The following is a 20800-nucleotide window of genomic DNA, read 5'->3' on the forward strand; positions in this document are numbered from 1 at the left end:
TGCATAATCACTGCTACTGAGAGGCCCAAAGAGGGACTGGGACCAGCTTGAAGTTCACCAGCAAGTAGAGAACGGAAGTTGATCCTTTAGCCTGGGGCTCTTGCTTCTGCACCAGCCTTTTTCCTTATGCCCCCTCCTATACCACAAGGGGACAAGCAGATTGGTAGAGGGAAGCTGGGGAGAGATTGGCAGATGAGTTACCAGGCTCCTGAAGGCAAAGAAAGTTTCTTTCTCTTTCCTTCCCTTACTAGACGTGGGCTAGGATGGAGATATTGGTGAGAGGATCCTAGTGGGGAACATTTGTATTGTCTCCATTTTTTAAAGCGACAAATAATTCTGCAGTGAATAATCTTGTATGTAGTAGAATGCTATGGCATTGAAATCCAGAAGAGGGACTGCTGGGTTAAGGAGTATATGGATTTATCATTTTGATAGTTACAACTTTATAGGGGGTGTATCAATGTGGCCCCCACCAGAAATGTCTGAGTGCCTGTTTCCCCATCGTCTGGTCAACATAGCATGGTCATACTTTTGATTTTCTGCTAGGCTGATTTTCTGCTAAACGGATAGGTGGGAAAGAGGACAGCATCTCAGTGTAGTTTTCACTTGCCATGTTTCTTTTCATGAGAACACAGTTTCCGTGATCTTTCCATATTGAAGTACAGAGACCTAGTTCATTCTTTCTTCGTTGTTGGGCAATATTCCATTCTATGTACATTTAATTCAGTCACCTACTGATAGATATTTAAGGAAAGAGGGTTCTTTTATGGCCTCAACATTTTTGAAGAGCACAGGCCAGTTATTTTGTAGAATAACTCTCATTTTCGGTTTATCTGTTTCCTCATCAGATTGCGATTCTGCATTTAAATTTTTTTTTAACTTTGGGGGGAAGGTAATTAGGCTTTTATTTATTTATTTTAATGGAGGCACTGAGGATTAAACCCAGGACCTTATGCATGCTAAGCACATGCTCCACCACTGAACTATACCTTCCTCCCCGAGATTCTGCATTTTTGACAGGAATAGCCCCAAAGCAATATGTTGTCCTCTTGATGCATCATGATGAGGGGTGCCTGGTGCTGGGTTTGCCCATTCCTGATGATTTAACTTACCTTTTGGTTGAGATTGGGTCTGCCATGTTTCTCCATCACTTCCCCCTACCCCTTTGTAATGAATAAGCATGCTGTAGGGAGATACTTTGAGAACTGCAGATATCCTATTCACCATCAAACTTTCAGCTTGGAGTTTCGCTATCTGATGGACATTTTTTGAAAAGGAAAAACAAACACCAAAATGTCTTATTATGTGACAGTCCCTCATCAACCCTTTAATGTTTTTCCATGGTATCTGCTGGAAAAACCAAGCTTCTTCAGTGGCAGGGAACCTCCCTCTCCCACTTAGATATTATGTCAAATAATACCCCCTTCCCACCCCCATATATGAGCTCCATTCACACTTTTAACTTTGGGCTTTTATACCAACAATTCCCTCTCTGTGTTCCTGGAATGTTCTTTTATATTCTGAAGGCTGGCTCCTTTTAGCCACTTAGATTTCAACCTACAATTAATTCCCTGCTATAATGACTCCTGACCACCCAACCAAAAGAAGTCACCCAGGCACTTTCTTATCATATCCCTCTAGTCCTTCTGTACAGATACTTAACTACTGTATTTACTGTCTAGCTTTTCCCTAACAAAACATACACACCTGAAAGCAGGGGCCATGTCTATGTTTTTTTGTGCCAGATCCCCTGGGCCTGGGTCAGTACCTGGCACAGATGAGGTGCTCAGGAAGTTAAGGAATCCATGCACCATTCTGTCAGTCAACAGATGCCTTCTGAGCACCCAATCTGCTGGTATAGACCAACTGGAAGGAAACTGAGTACCCTGCGCTGTCCCGTGAGGGCACACAGACCTGAGAACTAATAATTCTTAGAACAGTGAGCTCAGGGTTTGCTACAGGGAAGCACAGTGTAGTTCTGTGGAAGTCTATAAGTTTTGGGAAGGCTTCCAGAGCATAATGGATGCCAAGCAGACTAGGTGGGAGGAACGGCATTCTATGGAGAGGGTTCAGTAAGTGCAAAGACTTGGAGGTAACAGAAGTGTACGCAGAGCTTCTAGTGGCTAAGATAGAAGTTAAGAGGGCAAGGGCAGGAAATGAGGCCAGAGAGGGAATACTGCTTAGACTGATGACCGAGGCCCCCTAACAGTGCTCTCTTTTGTTTGTGAAATAAGACAGGCTTGAAATCAGACTCAGCTCTGAATCCTAGTTCCTCTTTGCTGCCTAGGAATGGCAATGTGAGGATGAATGATAAGCAATTGCATATACCATGGGTTGGCACTCAGGAAAAGCCCCAGCTTCTCTCACCCCCACTCCCTGCAGCCCAGAGTCCCGACCCATGCAGGGCCAAAGACCTTCCTGTTACCTTTGGTCACAGGGCAGATTTCAGATTGTGGTTCACAACGATGCCAATGGCTAACCTGACTGGTATTAAGCTTGCAGTCCCGGCAGATACTCTCAGATCAGCTCCATGGTGAATGCTTGACTCTACTGACTAGACAGTCTGAGCACCAAAGCCTCAGATTCAGAGCCCGGCATGAGGCTCACCAATGGCAGGGACTTCTCATCGATCAATATTCCACCTCTAATTCCCTTGCTGATCACTTCTTCTGAAGCCCTGAGGTCCCAGGGGCTTGACTCAGGGGCCAAATACCACTCCTGCAGTGAGGGGAAGAGGCTAAAAAGTCCAGTTTATGATCAGCCCCTGACGCAAGAGTGGAGGATGGGGGACAGGGGCAAGTTCCATCTTGAGGAACATCTAGAGGAATGCTCTTGGGCATTCCTAGACACCTGGTCATTCTTCTCCAATCAGGAGAAGGCTGAGCTGGGCTTGTAAAGAGAGGAGGGAGGTCTGGGGGTTGCAGCAGCCCTCCACCTGCTCAGGTCTTCAGAGGGCTTAACCTGCCCAGATTGTTACAGGATTCAGGTAAGGCTCACTTTGAGGGAGAGGGAAATAGGGCAGGAGCTGGGAGTCTCCTGGGAGTCAATTCCTTTATAGGCCCTTTAGAGCGTTCCTTCTTGGCTGATTCTCCCCCAGTGATCTAGCTGCCTCCTCTGGTTCCTGGTCATCCTCCTGCTCCATGGGCCCTTGTGGAGCCTGCTGGCACTCTCTGGAGTCATAAACTCCCACACCTGGGCTCTCTATGTGCTTGGAGCCTACTGACACCTTAACCCTGACTCCCCACTGCAGGACCCTTTGCATACCTGCATTTCTGCAAGATACTCTAACAAAACTCATCACCCCAGGAGACAGCCCCACAATACCCTAGGTGGATAGGCCTCACACCCTGCCCTTATAAAAGTCATAAAACCTATTGTTTAACCTATTGTTCAGAGAAGTCCCTGATAGATCTTACAGCCAATCAGGTACCTGTGCATGAATTGATCACACAGCCCCTACTCCTTGTGTGCACAGCCCCCTCCCCCAATAAAAGACCCTGCATGCCCACCCCCGGTGCTCTTGCCTGTGTGACCTGCTGTTGCCTATAGCAGCATACCTATTAAACTTTCCTGAACTTTTATTGGTCTCTGGTAATTCTTTACCAACACACGTGTCACTGTCACCATGTTGTGTGCCCACAACATTTGGTGGCCCGTATGTGGCTTCCCTCTTCCAACTCTGCTTTCCTTTCCTTGCTCATACTTTCCTGCTGCTCCCTAGCATTCAGGAATTCCCCAATCTTGCCGAGGATTGGGGAACCCTGGCTGAGCTACTCCCAGTGGGCTCTGAAACTCTGACAGAGGAGAATGACCCTTGGCTATCTGGTGGATGCACATAGGAAAAGTGCCTTTTCTTTTCTAATACCTCTACCACGTATCCAGTCCCTGAGTCAGAGGGAATTCTGCATCTCGTCAGGGAAGGCCCACATAAGGACTGATAATCCCCTGCCTTGAGACACCCAGATCCCTGTTTCCTGGTTGGCCCCAGACGAATAATAGAGTCAGATGGGTTCAGCGGGTAAAAGCGTTGAAAAGCCCTACCCACAAGCAGTACACTCCTACCCGATACACACTCTCCTCTTCTCGCTCACTGTGGCCTCAATTTCTAAGCCTGCCAGGTGCTCTTCCCCCGCCCCTCCCTCCCACACTGCCTCTGTGACCAGGACTGAGCCTCCCGGATTGAGCCTCCGATCGCCGCGCCAGATACAAATCTTTGGCGGGTGAGTTCCTTAAAGACCCCCTTCTTTATTTTTCGGCCCCTTGTGTCGCCTTTTCAGCCCTTGCGCGGGTACATCCATTGCGCCGGTACAGCCATTGTGTCGTTAGTAACCTTTTTGCTGAGACAGCTTCCCTTTCTCAGGGGACGCCCTGAGTCAGGGAATGCTGGAAATTTGGTCATTCTCTTTCGGGGGTGCGGGGTTGGGGGGACGACAACCCCTGGAGTAGAGTCTGACTGCCCCTTGTGGCCGTTTTCCGATTGCTCCCTTGCAAGCCGTGTTTCCCTTGGTGGGTTTTTTGCCCCTACGGGGGTGGTATATAATCACCCCAAACGGGCGCTTTCTTCCTCTCCTTATCCCCTTAATTTCGCTCCCCTATTCCCCGGGACTCACCCCTGGGTTGTATTTTTTAAAAACCGGCGTAAATTCAATCCCCAGTCATTAAAAAAAAAAAAAAGCAGTTTGTCTTTTTCTGTAACACCACGTGGCCACAATACCAACTCCCAGATCAGAAGGCTAGACCATTTAATGAAACTCTGCCTTTATGGCTCTCAAAATTTAGGGTTTGTACTGATCAGTCTGTGACTGACGTGCATGTGTGTATTTTATACTTTGTGTTCTGTCTCATGACTTGTGATTGTCATTCTGTCTTGGGAAGTGGGAAATTCTGATTCTGTTCCCGCATGGAGCCCCTGCGACAAATTCTAACTGGGCCTTTAAATGCAAATACAGTCCGCTATGCCTGGGACTTCAGCCTTGGGTTAATCAGCAAAACCTCAAACCAAAGAAAAAAATGGTAAAAAGCCCTTTAAACTCAAGCAGGAAAACTAGGAGATCTCGTTCTATCTGAGTGTATGTATATTCATACACATTATCCATATGTGATGTCTCTACCTTTAAAATTGTTATCAAAATTAAATTCATCAAAGAGCTCTGTTTAATTGACTTAAAACTAAGCGCTTACAAACTAAATATTTCTAAAAAGCTAAACAAAGTAACGTTCAGGTTCACATGAACTCGGAAATATTCAGTATTAAATTAATACCTGGTATTAAAGTTAAAAAAAGTTTGCTAATTTAATTAATATCTACATGTCTTGAAAGTCATCAGAGTTAAGCATACTTCTGTTGTACCTAGGCTTAATAAAAGTCAAATAAGATCTTGTATTATCTGTTACAAATTTTTCAACAAAAAATAACTTGGCATAATAAAATTATTATAATTAAATTAAATACAAATGAGATAAGATACTAAAACACGAACTACTAAACATTGGCTTCCCTTATAGAGAAACAAAAGATACTTACAACTATTAATGAATATGTTTGGTGCCACCCTGAAATGTTCTCTATAAAAAAAGCACATGGTTTTTAAAATTATTGGTATTTATTTTTGCTCATCTTTAAAATGCTAATGTAGGACAATTCATAATTACCTAGTTTTCACTAGAAATTATGGCTTTCAAGGGTTAAAGTTACATAAAATTTAAAAAATGGAAGTTTTCTTAAATGTTAATTTAATTTAACAGATTGTAAATGTTTTTTTTTTTTTTTTGCCTCTTAAGTAATCTGTTCGGTATTTGCCTTTAAAATATTTTGTTATTTTGGTTTAGTAAATAAGTATTGTTTCATGGTGACCTATAATTTTATCTGACCAGGTATTTAAAAACTTTTAACAAACTCCCCAAGTATCAAATTATAATAAAGTTCTTTTGACCCATCCTAACCTTGGGATGCTTCAGAGGGCCCCTGAAATATTCCAAAGAAAACAGTAAGCTAATTAGGTTCATTTGATATGTTAAATTACATAGGAAGTACTGTCAACTATATAATAAATCTTCTTAGGTTAAAATGTATGGAAAAATCATATAAAATTACTAAAAGTCTGGTATATATAAATGTTCCCAGTCATAATTCTGGTTATTGTAATGAGGTTTCTTTATTAACTACCATGTAGCCAGGTGTTTAACCATGCTTCAAGTCCTATGTCATTCATAAACAGTTGTGTTTTTACTGTGATGCTTTTAAAAAATGTTTTCTCTTTAAAGAGTTTTTCAAAACAAAGACTTATTTGACAAGTACAGGTTTCTGATAACTTTTAAATCATACTGCTAAACTGGGTAAAAATATAAAAGTCTGATTAAAAACTCTGATTACATAAAACTTAACGAAAAGGATTAATTACATGGGACTTACTAAACTGATAAATGGTTATAATTTTTATGATCTAAAAAAATTTGTATGGTTACAATTTTGGTTTTGTCAATCAATTAGTCTTAATATGATTATATTTGATAAAATGGGGGCTATTATAGAGAAAGAGATGTTTTAGTGGACATTAAACTCTATAGTTTTGTTAATTGAGGTCTATATTTACTAAGACTTCACTTCCCAGACATTCCTTGCTCTTAGGTTATAAGGAAGGGGGCAAGGCACAGCCAACAAAAAGCTGGCCTACCTCTGGGGTTTGTTACAAAGTTTAATTAAACTATTAAAAAAAAAAAACACTCTAGATTTCTTTCTGAAGCTCAGTAATCTAAACGTATTTCATGATCTTATACAGAGTTAAAGTTAATCCAATTGTTAGGTTTATGGTCAACTATCCTGTACTTCTGGATTATCTTGGTGGATTTCTTCACTCTAAGGGTCAAATTGGTAGGCCTTTAGGAAATTTATTCTAGAGAAATTATAGTTCTGTTCAGGCCCCTAGTGATATTACTAGGTGGGATTCCCTCACCTGGCCAATTAATACCTGCTCTAATCCTGGCCATAAATACGAATTTTCTTCTAAAGTTACTCAAGCTCAATTAGAGCAGTAAGTCACAATTTAAAGCAGTTAACCAGATACATAGTTCCATAGGAGAGTTGTAATTATAACAGTGTAACTCTAGATATGGGAAGAAGCAAGAAGAGGGAATATTTTGCTGGACCACAACAGACTAGCAAGACAGGTGGTCCAGAGACATTTTGTTACTGTTAATAAGGCCTAGTCCCCTAATAGCACATCGAGTGCCTACCAATGAAATCCTTGCCTGACACAGGAATGAGCATTCCTATCACCACGGGACAAAATGGTCATAAAATGCCTCCCAAGCCATGGTCAAAACTTGTGATCATGGGGGGACCTGCCAACTAAAATTGGCACTTACTATCTGCCTCTATAAGGATTAAGTCACAAGCCACTGCAGTCACTGACTGTCAGTGTACCCTGGAAGGAGCTCAGGGTGGAAATAAAAAATGAGGCACTCTGTATTCTGGGAAAAACTGGCAAAACAGGCCTTCAGATAGATGTTTCCAAGAAAAGATTACATGAGCCCAAATGCTTGCATCTCCTCATATCTAGAAAAAGCACTAAAATCATTAACAGTGACATCTACTTTGACCATTAAGAAAAACTATCTTACAAAACCACATCTCTTAACATCTTAACAGCCTAAAAGTTGAGAGCTATGTCTTATTCGGTGGACATATCTGAGGACTCAAACCCCTTCGAGCCCGGGATGACAGCCTCTCAGATCACTCTGAGGGACTGCTCCAAAGAGGTAGGGGAGGAGCCAGGATATATAGGAGTTTTACAACAAAGACCAGGTAGTTGGAACATTAAAAAATTACTGTTACAGAAAACTAGACATCTCAAGTTACAGAATTTAGTGCTTTTCTATGTATGGGAAGGAGCAAACGTCTGGGCTTATTGAAATCATTCCTTTGACAAGCACCTAGCTATCTGGGGCCAGTATCCTGTCCTTTCACGTTCTGAGTCCCCTGAGAGTGCATCACTGTGGGTGGCTGCAGAGGCCAGGCTGCCTGCTTGTCTGCACCCTGAGCTCATGGGGGGTGGCGGCAGCAGCTGATGACTTGATGGCTTCAGCTTTCTTTGTTTACTGATATGGCTTGCAGTATTTTTTTTTCACACATCCTTACAGCCTCCCAAGGAGACACATGCAGTTATATGTACTGAGTACTATACTTTAGTATTAGTTAGGTATGTCAATGCTTACAGCAAAAAGGTTAACAAACAGGTTTCTAACTGGTTCTCTAATATTTTTCCTTTTTTCTTGGATTCCAGAGGAAATAAGGTCCTTTTTCACAATCATTAAAAAATTTCTCCTCTCTGTCTTTTTGTTGGGATTGTCTATTTAACTTGGTATACGTTTATTTTATGTTGTATCCTTATGATGCAGGAAAAATGGTTGTGGGGCGTGAGGAGGGCCATGTCTCAGGTCTCAGCTGAGTTCCTGGGACATGTGTGGCCAAGTGTGGGTCCTTGGCTTCGTGCAGGAAAGAATTCAAGAGTGAGCTGCAGTTGAGTAAAGGTAGATTTATTTAGAGAGATACATACTGCATAGAGTGTAAAGCAAGAGAAAGGCCACAAGGTGTGGGGGTTGAGAGCTCAGGTTAAAGTAAATAGGTACACACTCCAGGGAGAGTGCAGGCTGTCTCCGAAGACAGGAAGACAGGAGTAGTGTTGCCAGTTTTTATGGGCTCAGTAGCTTCACATGCCTACAAGTGGGAGGACTATTCCAACCACCCTGGGGAAGGGGCTGGGATTCCCAGGAACTGGGCCACCACCCACTCTTTGACCTTTCGTGGCTAGCCTTGGGACTGTCATGGTGCCTGTGGGCATGTTATTTATCATGCTAATATGTTACAATGAGCACATAATGAAGCTAAAGTTCTACTAGAAGTCAAACCTCCTGTCATCACAATCCTCAAAGCCTAGTGGGAGTTGAATCTTCCACCATTTTGGTGTTAATTGCTGTCATTCCTTGAATGGTTGTGTCCTGCCCCCTTCCCTCCTGTCTCACTTATCTTACAAAAAACGACTGTCTCTCTTTGAGGTCCAAGCTCCAAAGAAACAAGAACAAACATCCCCCGCCAGCCAGAAACGCCAGGGCCCTTACCATACTAACGTGACGGTGATGCAGCCCTTGGATGTCAAAGGGGGTTACTTTCAGGCTGCCCCTTAGGCAGTCGGATTCCTGGGGAGCACCAGGCTGGCCCCACACCCCAGACAGATTGGCACAATAGATAGGGACAGTGTGATGTCTATATCCTTCAGGAAGTATTTCCAAAAGAAAATAAACTTTCACCCAGGTTCCAAAGATCTGAAACTGCCAATCTGTCAGGGGGAATGCGGAGCCAGCTGGCACTCTCTGGAGTCATAAACCCCTACCCCTGGGCTCTCCGTGCGCCTGGAGCCTACTGACACCTTAACCTCCACTCCCCACTGCAAGACCCTTTGCATACCTGCATTTCTGCAACGTATAAAACATCTTCTCTTGATGTGTTTACCTTAACAAAACTCATCACCCCAGGAAGTAGCCCATCTCACAATACTAGGCGACAGGCCTCACATCCTGCCCTTATCAAAGTTGTAAAACCTATTGTTCAGAGAAGTCCCTGACAGATCTTACAACCAATCAGGTACCTGTGCAGGAATTGATCATGCAGCCCCTACTCCTTGTGTGCACAGCCCCCTCCCCCCAATAAAAGACCCATCCTGGGTGCTCACACAGGCACCTCTTGCCTGTGTAGCCTGCTGTTACCTATAGCAGCGTGTCTATTAAACTTTCCTAAACTCTCCTCGGTCTCTGGTCATTCTTTACCAACCTGAGTTACCAGCCCACCACGATGTGCCCACAACAGCCCAGACCTGTGGTCTTTCCATGAATACTGAGTGCCCCACCATATTCCTTAAACTGCTGCTGCCTTCCATAGTCGGCGGCTCCCACAACTCGAACCTTCCCCCTGGGCTTTCACCTCTACGACCCCCTCCTCTGTTGTCACACACAGGCCCCTCTACAGATCAAAGCTCAACAGGCTCTCCTGCCCGAACTTGCCCCTCGCCTCTTCTCTTCCCCACCAGTAGTCACAGCCTGGTCTCAGGGTGAAAAAAGGCAGGCTTCTGTCCCTGGCTGGGGTAGGAGTGGTGGGAGGCACCTAAATTAGAGCAGACTCGGACACAGGAGAAATGATACTTGTGTGGCTGGGTGAGTGAGTAGGCGATAGGAAGGGAGCTGGGGCTTGGGACCAACTGAGGCTCGGGTCATCCGAACATCTGCAGTTTTACAGCTGGAGGTGGGCGATGCCTGCAGCTGATGAGGTTGAAGTCAGGGGCTCTTTAAGTTAGGGATATGGGAGCTCCACACTCTACAGCTGCCACGGAGCTCAGACACCTGCGCTCCATCCCTTGCCCTACAATGAGCTCTGGCCTGATTCTCATTCTCCTCATCTGTGTTAACAGGATATAGGTGTTCGGAGTGGGCCAGATTATGTTAAATGATCTCGGCAACTCAGGCTGCAAACTTTTCTCAGATGTGAGTTTGGGGGAGAAAATAGAGAAAGTGGGGCTTGGGGGCCGGCCTTAGGCTTGTGCTAATAATCCACCCCCTCCCGCCCACCACCCTCCCATGGAGGCCTGGCCGTGCCAAGTGCAGTAATTAACTCCTGGGTGGCCTTCGCCCTATCCAAAGCTCCCCTCCTGGGCCACATTCCCACTGCTCGTCTCCTAGGCCACTAAACCCCTTCTGTCCCCTAGAGTGAGGCAAGGTGGACTGGAGAGCAGAGCAGAAGCCTGAGCCAGACCGAGAGCCACCTTCTCTCCCAGGTATGCCACTCTCCAGCCTCTGTCAGAGGCAACACACCCTAAGGGCACTCCCAGTAAGTGTTAAAGGATATGACCTGGGAGGATCCAGGGCCTGGAGGCTGAGGATCCAGAAGTGGAGACTAGGACCTACCCAAGGCTAAACTGCAAGTTAGTGTCCGTCTTTGAACCAGAGCCCAGGACACAGTGCTTCAAGTGTGGGGTGCTGGGGGAGAGGGGATGTGTGTGTGTTTTGAGGGTGATGATTGGTGTTGGTGGTGGGGGTCAGAGCTGGACCAAGATCTGAAGCTGAGCCTGGGAAGGTGGGGAGAGGCTCGCAGGGTGATGCAGGTGGTGCAGAACGGAAGAGAGCTCTGGCTCTAGAAAGCAGCCACAGCCAGAAACTCCCCAGCTGACTGAGTGGGATCCAACAGGACCAAGGGAAAAAGGCTTTCTCAGCCCCTCAGTACTCCCCCATCACTCTGTGTCAGTTACTCCCCCGAGGGCCTCAGCACAGCGAAGGTTCAGGGGACCCAGCAGAAGGAGCTCTGGACTTGAGGGTCCTGAGTCAGACTTGGGTGACTCCTGCTGTGTGACTTGGGGCACGCCCTCAACCCATGCCTAACTGATTCCTCAATCTATGCCCAGCTGGCTAGCATTTGTCGGGGCCTTCCTCCCTACATTATTTAATCCTCGGGTGAGGAAACCAAGCCTTAAGACAATTTGTTATTTTCCCCCAGGGTCAAACAGGAGGGGGACTGTGAGGGCTGGGATCTGGACCCCTGTGCTCTAAACTGCTAGACTTGGTTTCCCCAAAGGAGTCTAATCCTGAATCACCGGGCATTTCCAAGGGTACAGATTTGCTCTTGGAGATCAGTGAGTGATGGGGTCAATGGAGAGATGATTAGATCCTGGGATGAATGAATTAGCAAATGAATAAACAATGGAATAAACTGTGGCAGCATATTGGATTGTGGAAGGGTGAGAGGGGATGAGGGGATGAGGAGGAGAAGGAGGAAGAGAGCTAGGTGGGAATTTAAATCCAGGTTTCCCAAAGCCCTCCTGGGCAGTCAGCCTGGAGGCCGCCCAGCTCAGGCCCCATCCAGGAGACCCAGGCAAGATGATGGAGTTCTGTAGGAGGTGAGGGCAACATGGAGGCGAGGCAACTTTGTGAGCAGAGGGGACACAAAAGCTTTAGGAGCTGTGGGAAACAAATGCCGAGCGTTTTAGGAGAGCCAGGCACCTGGTGACCAGTGGGATGAGGGAACAGGCACCTCCCAAAGCTCAGTATTGGAGGTCAGAGGACTGAGGTGCTATGAAGGCCAAAGGGAGGCCAGCTCTGTAGCAGGGCTTCAGGAGCCTCCCAAGGCCCCAGGGGTGGGCTGCTCAGCTGCCCACGCCCACCCCCAAGTCTTTGTGCCCTGTGACATCCCCCAGGTCACCGGGTGTCTGGGGGAGACCAAATGAGAAGGCTGGAAGCAGGGCTTTGTTTTGTTTTTTAAACACAGATCTGTATCTGGAGGTCCAAAACTAAGATGTTGTTGTAAACTTTTGCACAAAGTAATTTGGTGTCAAAATCTGAGCTGAAAATTAATATGAAGTTATTATAGTTTTTATTTATCCCACCAATGTAACTCTATCCCCCTAAATTGTGTGCTTGATTGTTGAGTGCTTGTAAATTTCATTATCTTATTTTGTATTACCTTGTATAAAATTGCCAACTAAAGAATGTCCTTGGCCACTTGGTTCTATAAGGATTAAGTCATTAGCTACTGCAGTCGCTGATCTTTAACACACACTGAAAGAAACTCAGGGCAGAGATCAGGAATCAGGCAGTCTGCGCTCTGGGAAAATTGGCAGAACAGGCCTTCAGACAGATATTTTCAGGAAACAATGTTGTGAAACCAAATTCTTACATCTCCTCATATATAGAAAAGCATGAAAACCACTAAGATATCTGTTCCCTGTGACCAGCAGCAACCTTCTACTGAGATGTGTGCTTGACTGCATGTCTTCCTTGGCCAAAATCGCATACATACTGATCTCCCCCATGACCTCTTCGGAACAGCTTCTCAGAGCTGTTTCTTGGGCTATAGTCCTCAATAAGACACTGAACAAACTCAACTCACTGCTCTCATGTTGTGTGGTTTGGTTTTGTTTTTTTCAGGTCAACAAAATCTTTTAAACTGAAATGTCCACCTCCGAGGATTTTGAACAAGGGATTGTGGACATATGGCAATCTCCTAGCTATTTCTGCATTTTGCCCAAACCCCATTCCTTAGGTGTATCATGTGATCCTCATGACCACCTAGAGAAGCCAGAGACCCCAGCCAGGGAAAGTCCCAGAAGGTGGCATCTGATCCCAACCCTTCCTGAAGACTGGTGTAGGGACTACCTACCCTAGGCTCCTCCCACCTAAGGCTTTTATTAACACCTTGAGGACCCACCTCTGCATTCTTGCATTCCTTTGCTGCTTTTGACCACAGCTCTTTCTTCAGGGACAAGCATGGCCCACATGATAACATGGCTGCTTCTTCTTTTGGTGTGGGTGGCTGCTGGATGGGCAGCCTGGCCCAGGACTGAGCTTCTCAATATCTGCATGAACGCCAAGCACCACAAGGAAAAGCCAGGCCCTGAGGACAAGCTACATGAGCAGGTGAGCCAAAAGGTGGTCTGCAGCGGGGAAGAGCTGCCTTGGGAAATGTCTACCCTCTCCTTGGTGGAGGCAGGGAGGCTACCTGAGCAGATCTTTGGTTTATACTGGTCAAGGCAACTCTGTCTAACACATACTGCGTGCCCAGTATTCTCAGGACAATGCCAGGAGCTCAGCTTCTTGGTGGCTGGGCTTCCATGTTACTGAAGTTAGGAAGCAGGTCCAGAGAAGAGCCTGGAGAAACCCGACCTGGAGGTTGATTTTGATTTCTGAGTTTAGATGGGGGCCAACCCCTCCAGGGATCTGAGAGGAGAAAGCACACTGCATATGGCAGCTTCTTTTCTGCCAGCCTCAAACAGCTCATGGAAAGGGTATCTCTCTGTGAGGCTGAGTGTGAGGCAAATGTTTATGCTGGGGCTCTCAACCCTGTTGGACCTGAGGTCTCCTCCCTATGACAATTACTTTCCCACAATCCCTTCAATTTCCTGAGCCTACCTAAACATTTTTAAAAAGTCAGTATCATGCCATAACTGCAAAGAAAAAACCAAAAGGCAAGTCACTTGGAATACGCATTTCAATGTGTATATGTTTGTTTTTAATCTCATCTGCAGATAGTATCACAGTCCCGTTTGTGCTTGTTTTGCATCACTGAGCCTGACAAGTGGTGGTATTACTTGGACATTTTGAGCAGCCTTGACTTTACCCTCTTCAGCCTATATATATTTTTAAAGTGCATACCTTAATATTGTGCTTTTATACCAATTCTAGGCAATGGGTTTTCATTCATTCAGTAAGACTGTATTGAGTGTTTCTGTAATTAGAACTGTTCTGGGGTTGCAGTTTATTTAACCTGCTTCCTCACCTCCAGGTCTTTGTCACCTTTTCAAAGAGGCTTAATCGGACCGTTCTAGAAAACTGAAATTCCCCATTCTTCTCCTGCTTTATTTTTTTCCAAAGCAATTAGCCAGTGATAAGTTTTCATGGTTGTGTGTTCCCAGTTCCTAGAAAAATGCCTGGGTTAGAATAAGTAGGATCTCAATCAAGATTTGAATTAATGAATGTTGTGATGATTGCATCTCCCAGGCGAGGGCTTCCTTCTGGGATCCCACAGTCTTGAAGAGCCTCTCTCCCCAAAGAGGGTCCCCCAGTAGCAAGTGTTTCCCTGAAGACTCATGTCGGGGATCAAGGACTAAAAGGGAAGAGGTTACGTGTGGGCATATTCTGGTTGCGCTGGGTGTTAATCCCTGTGTCTTCCCCACCCAGTGCAGTCCCTGGAGGAAGAAGGCCTGCTGCTCTGTCAACACCAGCTTGGAAGCCCATAAGGATATTTCCTACCTGTACAGATTCAACTGGGACCACTGTGGCAAGATGGAGCCCTCTTGCAAGCGCCACTTCATCCAGGACACCTGTCTCTACGAATGCTCACCCAATCTGGGGCCCTGGATCCAGGAGGTATGGGCACTGTTCCCACAAACACAAACCTCAGCAGAGGGCAGGGCCCACCAGCCCCTTGCAGGGAGGGCATGGTTCAGGAATTCTGCTGAGGGTGGTAATGAAAGTAGCTCTTTTGCCTTTTTCCTGTTTGCCCAATTCTGTTCCCTTCTAACCACAAAAAAAGTATAATTATAGGAAGGAGATCACTAGGCAATTTAACCTAACTCCTGAATTAGGCTCTCCTGAATACATACCACGCCTTGCCTAATCTAGTGATTCTTTTCCTAGATTAAGAGAAGTAAGAATGAAGAATTAAGTAGTTAAAGAATGACTAGCTCTCTACCTCCAACAGCCCTCTTAGCAATCCTGCAGGCAGATCACATAGGCAAGATAGAGTCAGCCAGTCCTCATGCAATGGACAATGATGTAGAATCTAGCTTCTCGCCTTGATGATTGACTGAGGTTCTTTCCCTCTTTCCCTTTAAAAACTGTCATGGCTGAGCAGAATCTTTGGAGTTGGTCTTGGGACATGAATCCACCATCTCCCCAGTTTACCAGCTTTTCTGATTAAAGCAACTTTCCTTTCTACTCTATTGACACTTGCTTCTCAATGATTGGCTTTTGAGCAGTGTGCAGCCAAACCTGAGTTCAGTAACAGTAGAGGCACCTCCCCCAGCCCTGGTCCCCATCAGGGAGCAGCTGAGATCCCTGGCTGACTGGAGCCCTCCCTCCCCACCTCCCACTCAGGTGAACCAGAGTTGGCGCAAAGAGCGGATCCTGAATGTGCCCCTGTGCAAAGAGGACTGTGAGACCTGGTGGAATGACTGCCGCACCTCCTACACCTGCAAGACCAACTGGCACAAGGGCTGGAACTGGAGCTCAGGTGAGGGCCTGGGCGGGGCAGGGGGAGGGGTTTGGAGGTGGAGGTGGGGGGTGTGGAACAGGTATATAGAGATTTGTGGTTGTGGGGCAGGTAGAGCAAAAGGTGGTTCTGGACCCAGTGGCTAAAGGTCTTCCATCCTCCCCACAGGGTACAACCAGTGCCCAGTGGATGCTGTCTGCCACCGCTTTGACTTCTACTTCCCCACACCTGCTGATCTGTGCAATGAAATCTGGAGTCACTCCTACAAAGTGAGCAACTACAGCCGGGGCAGTGGTCGCTGCATCCAGATGTGGTTTGACCCTGCCAGTGGCAACCCCAATGAGGAGGTGGCGAGGTTCTATGCTGCTAAGGCCAAGAGTGGGGCTGGGTTCCATGAGGTCTGGCCTCTCCAGCTCGGCCTGGCCCTAATGCTGCTCTGGCTGCTGATCTGAGCTCCTTTTATTTTCTGATAATCTGGACATCCCTGCCCTGTTCAGCCCCACAGCTCCCAGCTGGTCAGTTCCTGTTTCATGGTGGGGACTCCTACAGTTTGAATAAACCGGACGTCCCAAGTGTCATGTAAATTACCTGCGTGTTCATAGAAATGTGACTATTGCTTCCCAGTACCCATTGATAAAGCTAGTTAGACTGGGTCAGTTCCCAGCTCTGATACTTGCTGTGAACTTGCCAGATAACTTAACTATTCATCTAACCGAGGACATATTCACAGCTCTCAATTTCATTTTTTCACTACAGCCCTAATCTAGAGCCAGGCCTAGGATTTTATTATTTGAATTGGACCCAAGCCTCCCAGGGTTAACTGTTCGGTGCTCAGCTCTCCCATAGAAGAGAGGGGAATGGGAGTGTCCAGCATGTTCTGGATGAATGGCTGGGAAGAGGTGAAGGGGGCCACAAGAGCCCTACTCCACTAACAGCTAATACCCACAAAGCTCTATCTGCTAGGCACTGTCCCAGATGCCTTACATTATTCCTGTAAGCTGTAGATACTGTTGTCTGCGTTTTACATGTGTGGAAACAGGCATATAAATTAAGGAACAGAGTCAAAGCCATTTCTTGCGTAAGAGCTGGGATCCCCTCTGGGCAATTTTGCTCTTAGGAACAAACTCTCTCCCCTTGTAGAATGAATAAATATGTGTATCTTAAAAGGATAATGGACCCCAGGCCTGACCAAAGTAGCTGGGCTTGAGCTGGTCTGGCAGAGCTAGGCATGGAACCTAGACTCTAAAGCAAGTCCCAAAACAACAATTTGACAGGTTTTTATGCAATGTTCCTACATTAAGCATAATTTGTAGGAGTTGTAATAGGCTAGGTTATATCGCAGTAACACCCCTAATATCTCAGTGGCTTAAAACAATGAACATTGATTTCTTGTTCAAGCTATAGTGCTTAATATGGGTTGTCAGGGGGATTCTGATTGTCACTTAGGGGCCCAGGCTGATAGAGGCTGCATCTGGTCATACAGTTTCACAAGACAGGAATAGGGAACTTGGTGAATTCCATACAGGCTCTTAAAACTTCCACTCATCATTTATTTCATTGGCTAAATCTAGTCATGACCATGACTAATGTCAAAGAGGCCAGGAAAATACAATTCTAACATGTGTTTGGAAGGAGAGAGGGGTCAAGGTGTTTGTCAGCAGACCCAAAGACTGCTACAAAGGCCTTATTTTGTTCAGTTATATTTCTGGCATGGTTATTGTTACAAACTGAATTTTTTCAGTTAGATCCCGGCAAGAAAGAGAACCAACTCTTTGAAGCTAGGCAAAGAACTATAACTACACGAAAAGTGCAGTAATTCACTGGTCACCCTCCTAGGCACTCTCGCCAACAAGGCCATTCGATGTGTCATATCCTCTATAGAACCAGTCACACTGTTTGTAAATATGACTTGTTTACAGATGGATTAGGGTTAGTGAAATTTAAGATTAGTACCATTTCAATCCAATATACCTTATCAAAGGCCTATTTTGCTATTTCTGAACCATTTATAAAAATATCTAAATCCTACTCTCTGTAGCTGTCATCCTCAAGTTCTGAGGAGTCATTAGCTTGAAGGTATACTAATAAATTTCCAAATTAGGATTTCCAAGAGCAGAAGTACTGGCAAAAGGATAGACATAGATTAATGGAACAGAATTGAGAGTCCAGAAATAAATCCTTATAATTAATTGATTTTTGACAAAGGTGCTAGGCTAATTCATTGAGGTAAAGATGATATGTTCAACAACTGCTTATCCACATGCAAAAAGATGAATTTAGACCTTCAACTCATAAACAAAAATAACTCAAAATGGAACACAGACTTAAATGTAACAGCTGAACAATTTAAACTAGAAGAAAACAGGAAAATATCTTCCAGACCCTGTGTTAGGCAAAGATTTCTTTGATTAATGCTTCCACCAATCATTTCTTTGTATTTTGGACCAAAAACACAGTCTATCACTGAAAAAAACCGATGAACTGGACATCATCAAAATTCAAAACTTTTGCACTTCAAAAGACATCATTAAGAAAATTAAAAGACAAGAAATAGCTAGGAGAAAATATTTGTAAAACACATATCTGATAAAGGGCTTGTATCCATAATATACAAAGAATACCTATAACTTAATAAGACAAACAACTAATCAAATAATGGGCAAAAGAAATGAACAGATATTTCATCAAAGAAGGTACATGAAAAATACTCAGCATCATTCATTAGTCATTAGGAAAAGGCAAATTAAAACTACAATGAGATGCCACTTCATACCCACTAGAATGGCTACAATAAATAAGACAGTCATTAACAGATGTTTGCAAAGATGTAGAGAAACTGGAACCCTCATATACTGCTGATGGAAATGTAAAATAGTACCGTCATTTGGAAAACTGTGGCAGTTTCTCAAAAAGTGTCATACAGCCCATAAAAACATAAACTGTCATACAACAAACATAAAACTGTCACACAACCCATCAATTCTACTTCTAAGCATGTACTCAAGAGAAATGAAAACACATATCCACAATAAAGACTTGCACATGAATGTTCATAGCAGCTCCAAACTGAAAATAACCTAAATGTCCATCAACTGATGGGTAGGTAGACAAAATGTGTTGTATCCACACAATAGAATCCCATTCAGCAATAAAAAAAAGTGAACTATCGACACTTGCTATGTCATGGATGAACCTTAGCAACATTATGCAAAATGAAACATTATGCTAAGTGAAAGTCCATTCGTATGAAAGGTCCAGAAAAGGCAAATTTACAGAGACAGAAAGTAGACTAGTGGTTGCCTGGGACTGGATTTGGGAACAGGGATTAACTACAAACGGGCATGAGGCAGGATAAAAATGTTCCAAAATTCATTTCTGGTGAGGTTGCACCACTCCACAAAATCACTGTAAACTTTAAATGGGTAAATTTTATGATATTTAAAATAAATGAAGAATACAAAATTAATAAATGAATGAATGATTGCCTAAAGGATACCCTCCCTTGCAATGGTAGCACACAGGGAATTTTATATGGTTCTGAATTTCTGTGGCATGTACCCATGAGGAGATGTATTCTAAGGAATTTAGCAACTGGCTGCATAAAAATCCATCATCTGAGCCAAACTCTTTTCCACCATGAACTCTGAGAGACTGGTTGGAACAACGTGGCAATTAAGGAGGGAGTCAGTTCTTGGTGTAGATGCAGACAATACCAATAGGAATGTTTAGAAGAGTGGCCTATTGACCAAGAATTTTTTTAGAGAGTGTCTATTTCAGTTGGCATAAGTATGGTCTACTAAATTGAGGGTTAGAGACCACAGCCAGGGGAAAGGAAAAGGGCTGCATCATATGACTAATCAAAAAAGAACATGAGGCAAATTACCAAAAATACCAACACAATAACCACCATCATATCACCTTCATCAACTTCCCTAATTCTTTAAAAATTATTTCTTGTTACCTGCTTGTAGCTTAGCATCTCCCTCCATAGAAGTTTTCTGCTTTGTGGCTAGAATTTTTCTGGAAGTATCAAGTCCCAGGGCTTTGATAGGCTGAATCATCCAAGTGTTAGTTTATGATGGTGATGTCGGATCCATGAGTCTTAATTTTCTGGTCAGTCAATTATGGCAGGATCTTTAGGAAAACAAAAAGAGAGAATAGAAACCCTTTGGTGGTAGGACAAGAAGATCTGGTCAATCTATTAATTTCTAATATCAGAATAAAAGAGAGAAGAGTTTTCATTGGGATGTAATACAACAGAGCACGAACTTACTGTGGACTGCTGTATTTCACAGTGTCAGTTGATGGCTATTTTGAGAAGAACATATTATTAGAACCTCAGGAAGGAGAGGTAGACAAGGAGAGTTTGTCTTCCCAACAAACTTAACTTTGATAATTCTATTTTTCTCTCTATTTGCCTCTGCGGGTGATATGGACAGCGGATGTATTTAGAAATCTTGAGGGCCTTACAGTCTCTTTTGTAAGATGTACGTGAAAATTACTATCAATAATAAAAGATTATTTAAAAATAAATAAAATCATCTTAGAAATAAATTTGTTGACAGTCATCATACAAACCCTTGCATGTGAAGATGGGTGTGATTTACTCATCTAGGAAAGTCCACAGTCACTAAACATTCACGGTCATAATCCTTTACCTTGTATGAAAATCATCTAGGAAAGATGAGTTTCTCTCTTTACTGCAACATCTTTCTCCATATTGTGAACACGATGAACAGGGCAACTCTTATAATACCAATAAGATGGATATTAAAACATGGAGCATACCAATTATACTTAACTATTTTTAGCATCCTTCCTTGTCTCCTTCTTTTACTTGTAAGTGCCATGCTGTGAGGGAGCAAATATTTTATGTATTCTAGCAGCTGTCTGGGACATGACAAGATGATTTTGGTGTAAAATACACCTTGATAGTTTTATTATTCTGAATTTAGGACCTCATCTTGGAGAAGGGAAACAGAAAAGAAAAAGGTGTTATCAGGAAATAGCCTCAGTCTTGGCTGTGTTATTAATAAGAAAACTATATTTTAT

General features: G+C 44.2%; 2 protein-coding genes across 6 annotated transcripts in view; one reads left to right on the top strand and one right to left on the bottom strand.

Annotated features, from left to right (window-relative positions):
- ANAPC15 (anaphase promoting complex subunit 15) overlaps nucleotides 1-20800 on the bottom strand; it is a 68392-nt gene that overhangs the window by 36739 nt on the left and 10853 nt on the right. For all 3 annotated transcript variants that reach the window (XM_045508795.2, XM_045508794.2, XM_045508792.2), the window contains exon 2: nucleotides 19710-19882. The gene's annotated coding sequence lies outside the window, so the exon portion shown is untranslated. The remainder of the gene's footprint in view (nucleotides 1-19709; nucleotides 19883-20800) is intronic.
- LOC105083288 (folate receptor beta) overlaps nucleotides 98-20800 on the top strand; it is a 29957-nt gene continuing 9254 nt past the window's right edge. Inside the window, exons 1-6 of one of the 3 annotated variants that reach the window (XM_045508779.2) lie at nucleotides 98-2986; nucleotides 4111-4220; nucleotides 13298-13455; nucleotides 14716-14904; nucleotides 15634-15769; nucleotides 15917-16017. In XM_045508779.2, the coding sequence (XP_045364735.2) occupies nucleotides 13306-13455; nucleotides 14716-14904; nucleotides 15634-15769; nucleotides 15917-16017 (576 nt within the window). In that variant the 5' untranslated portion in view covers nucleotides 98-2986; nucleotides 4111-4220; nucleotides 13298-13305. Of the gene's footprint in view, nucleotides 2987-4040; nucleotides 4221-10754; nucleotides 10824-13297; nucleotides 13456-14715; nucleotides 14905-15633; nucleotides 15770-15916; nucleotides 16018-20800 lie in introns of those variants that run through there. The other 2 variants (XM_045508780.2, XM_045508781.2) reach the window with 2 other exon arrangements.

This window comes from Camelus bactrianus, chromosome 10 (assembly GCF_048773025.1).
Source record: "Camelus bactrianus isolate YW-2024 breed Bactrian camel chromosome 10, ASM4877302v1, whole genome shotgun sequence".
Classification (NCBI taxonomy): domain Eukaryota; kingdom Metazoa; phylum Chordata; class Mammalia; order Artiodactyla; family Camelidae; genus Camelus; species Camelus bactrianus.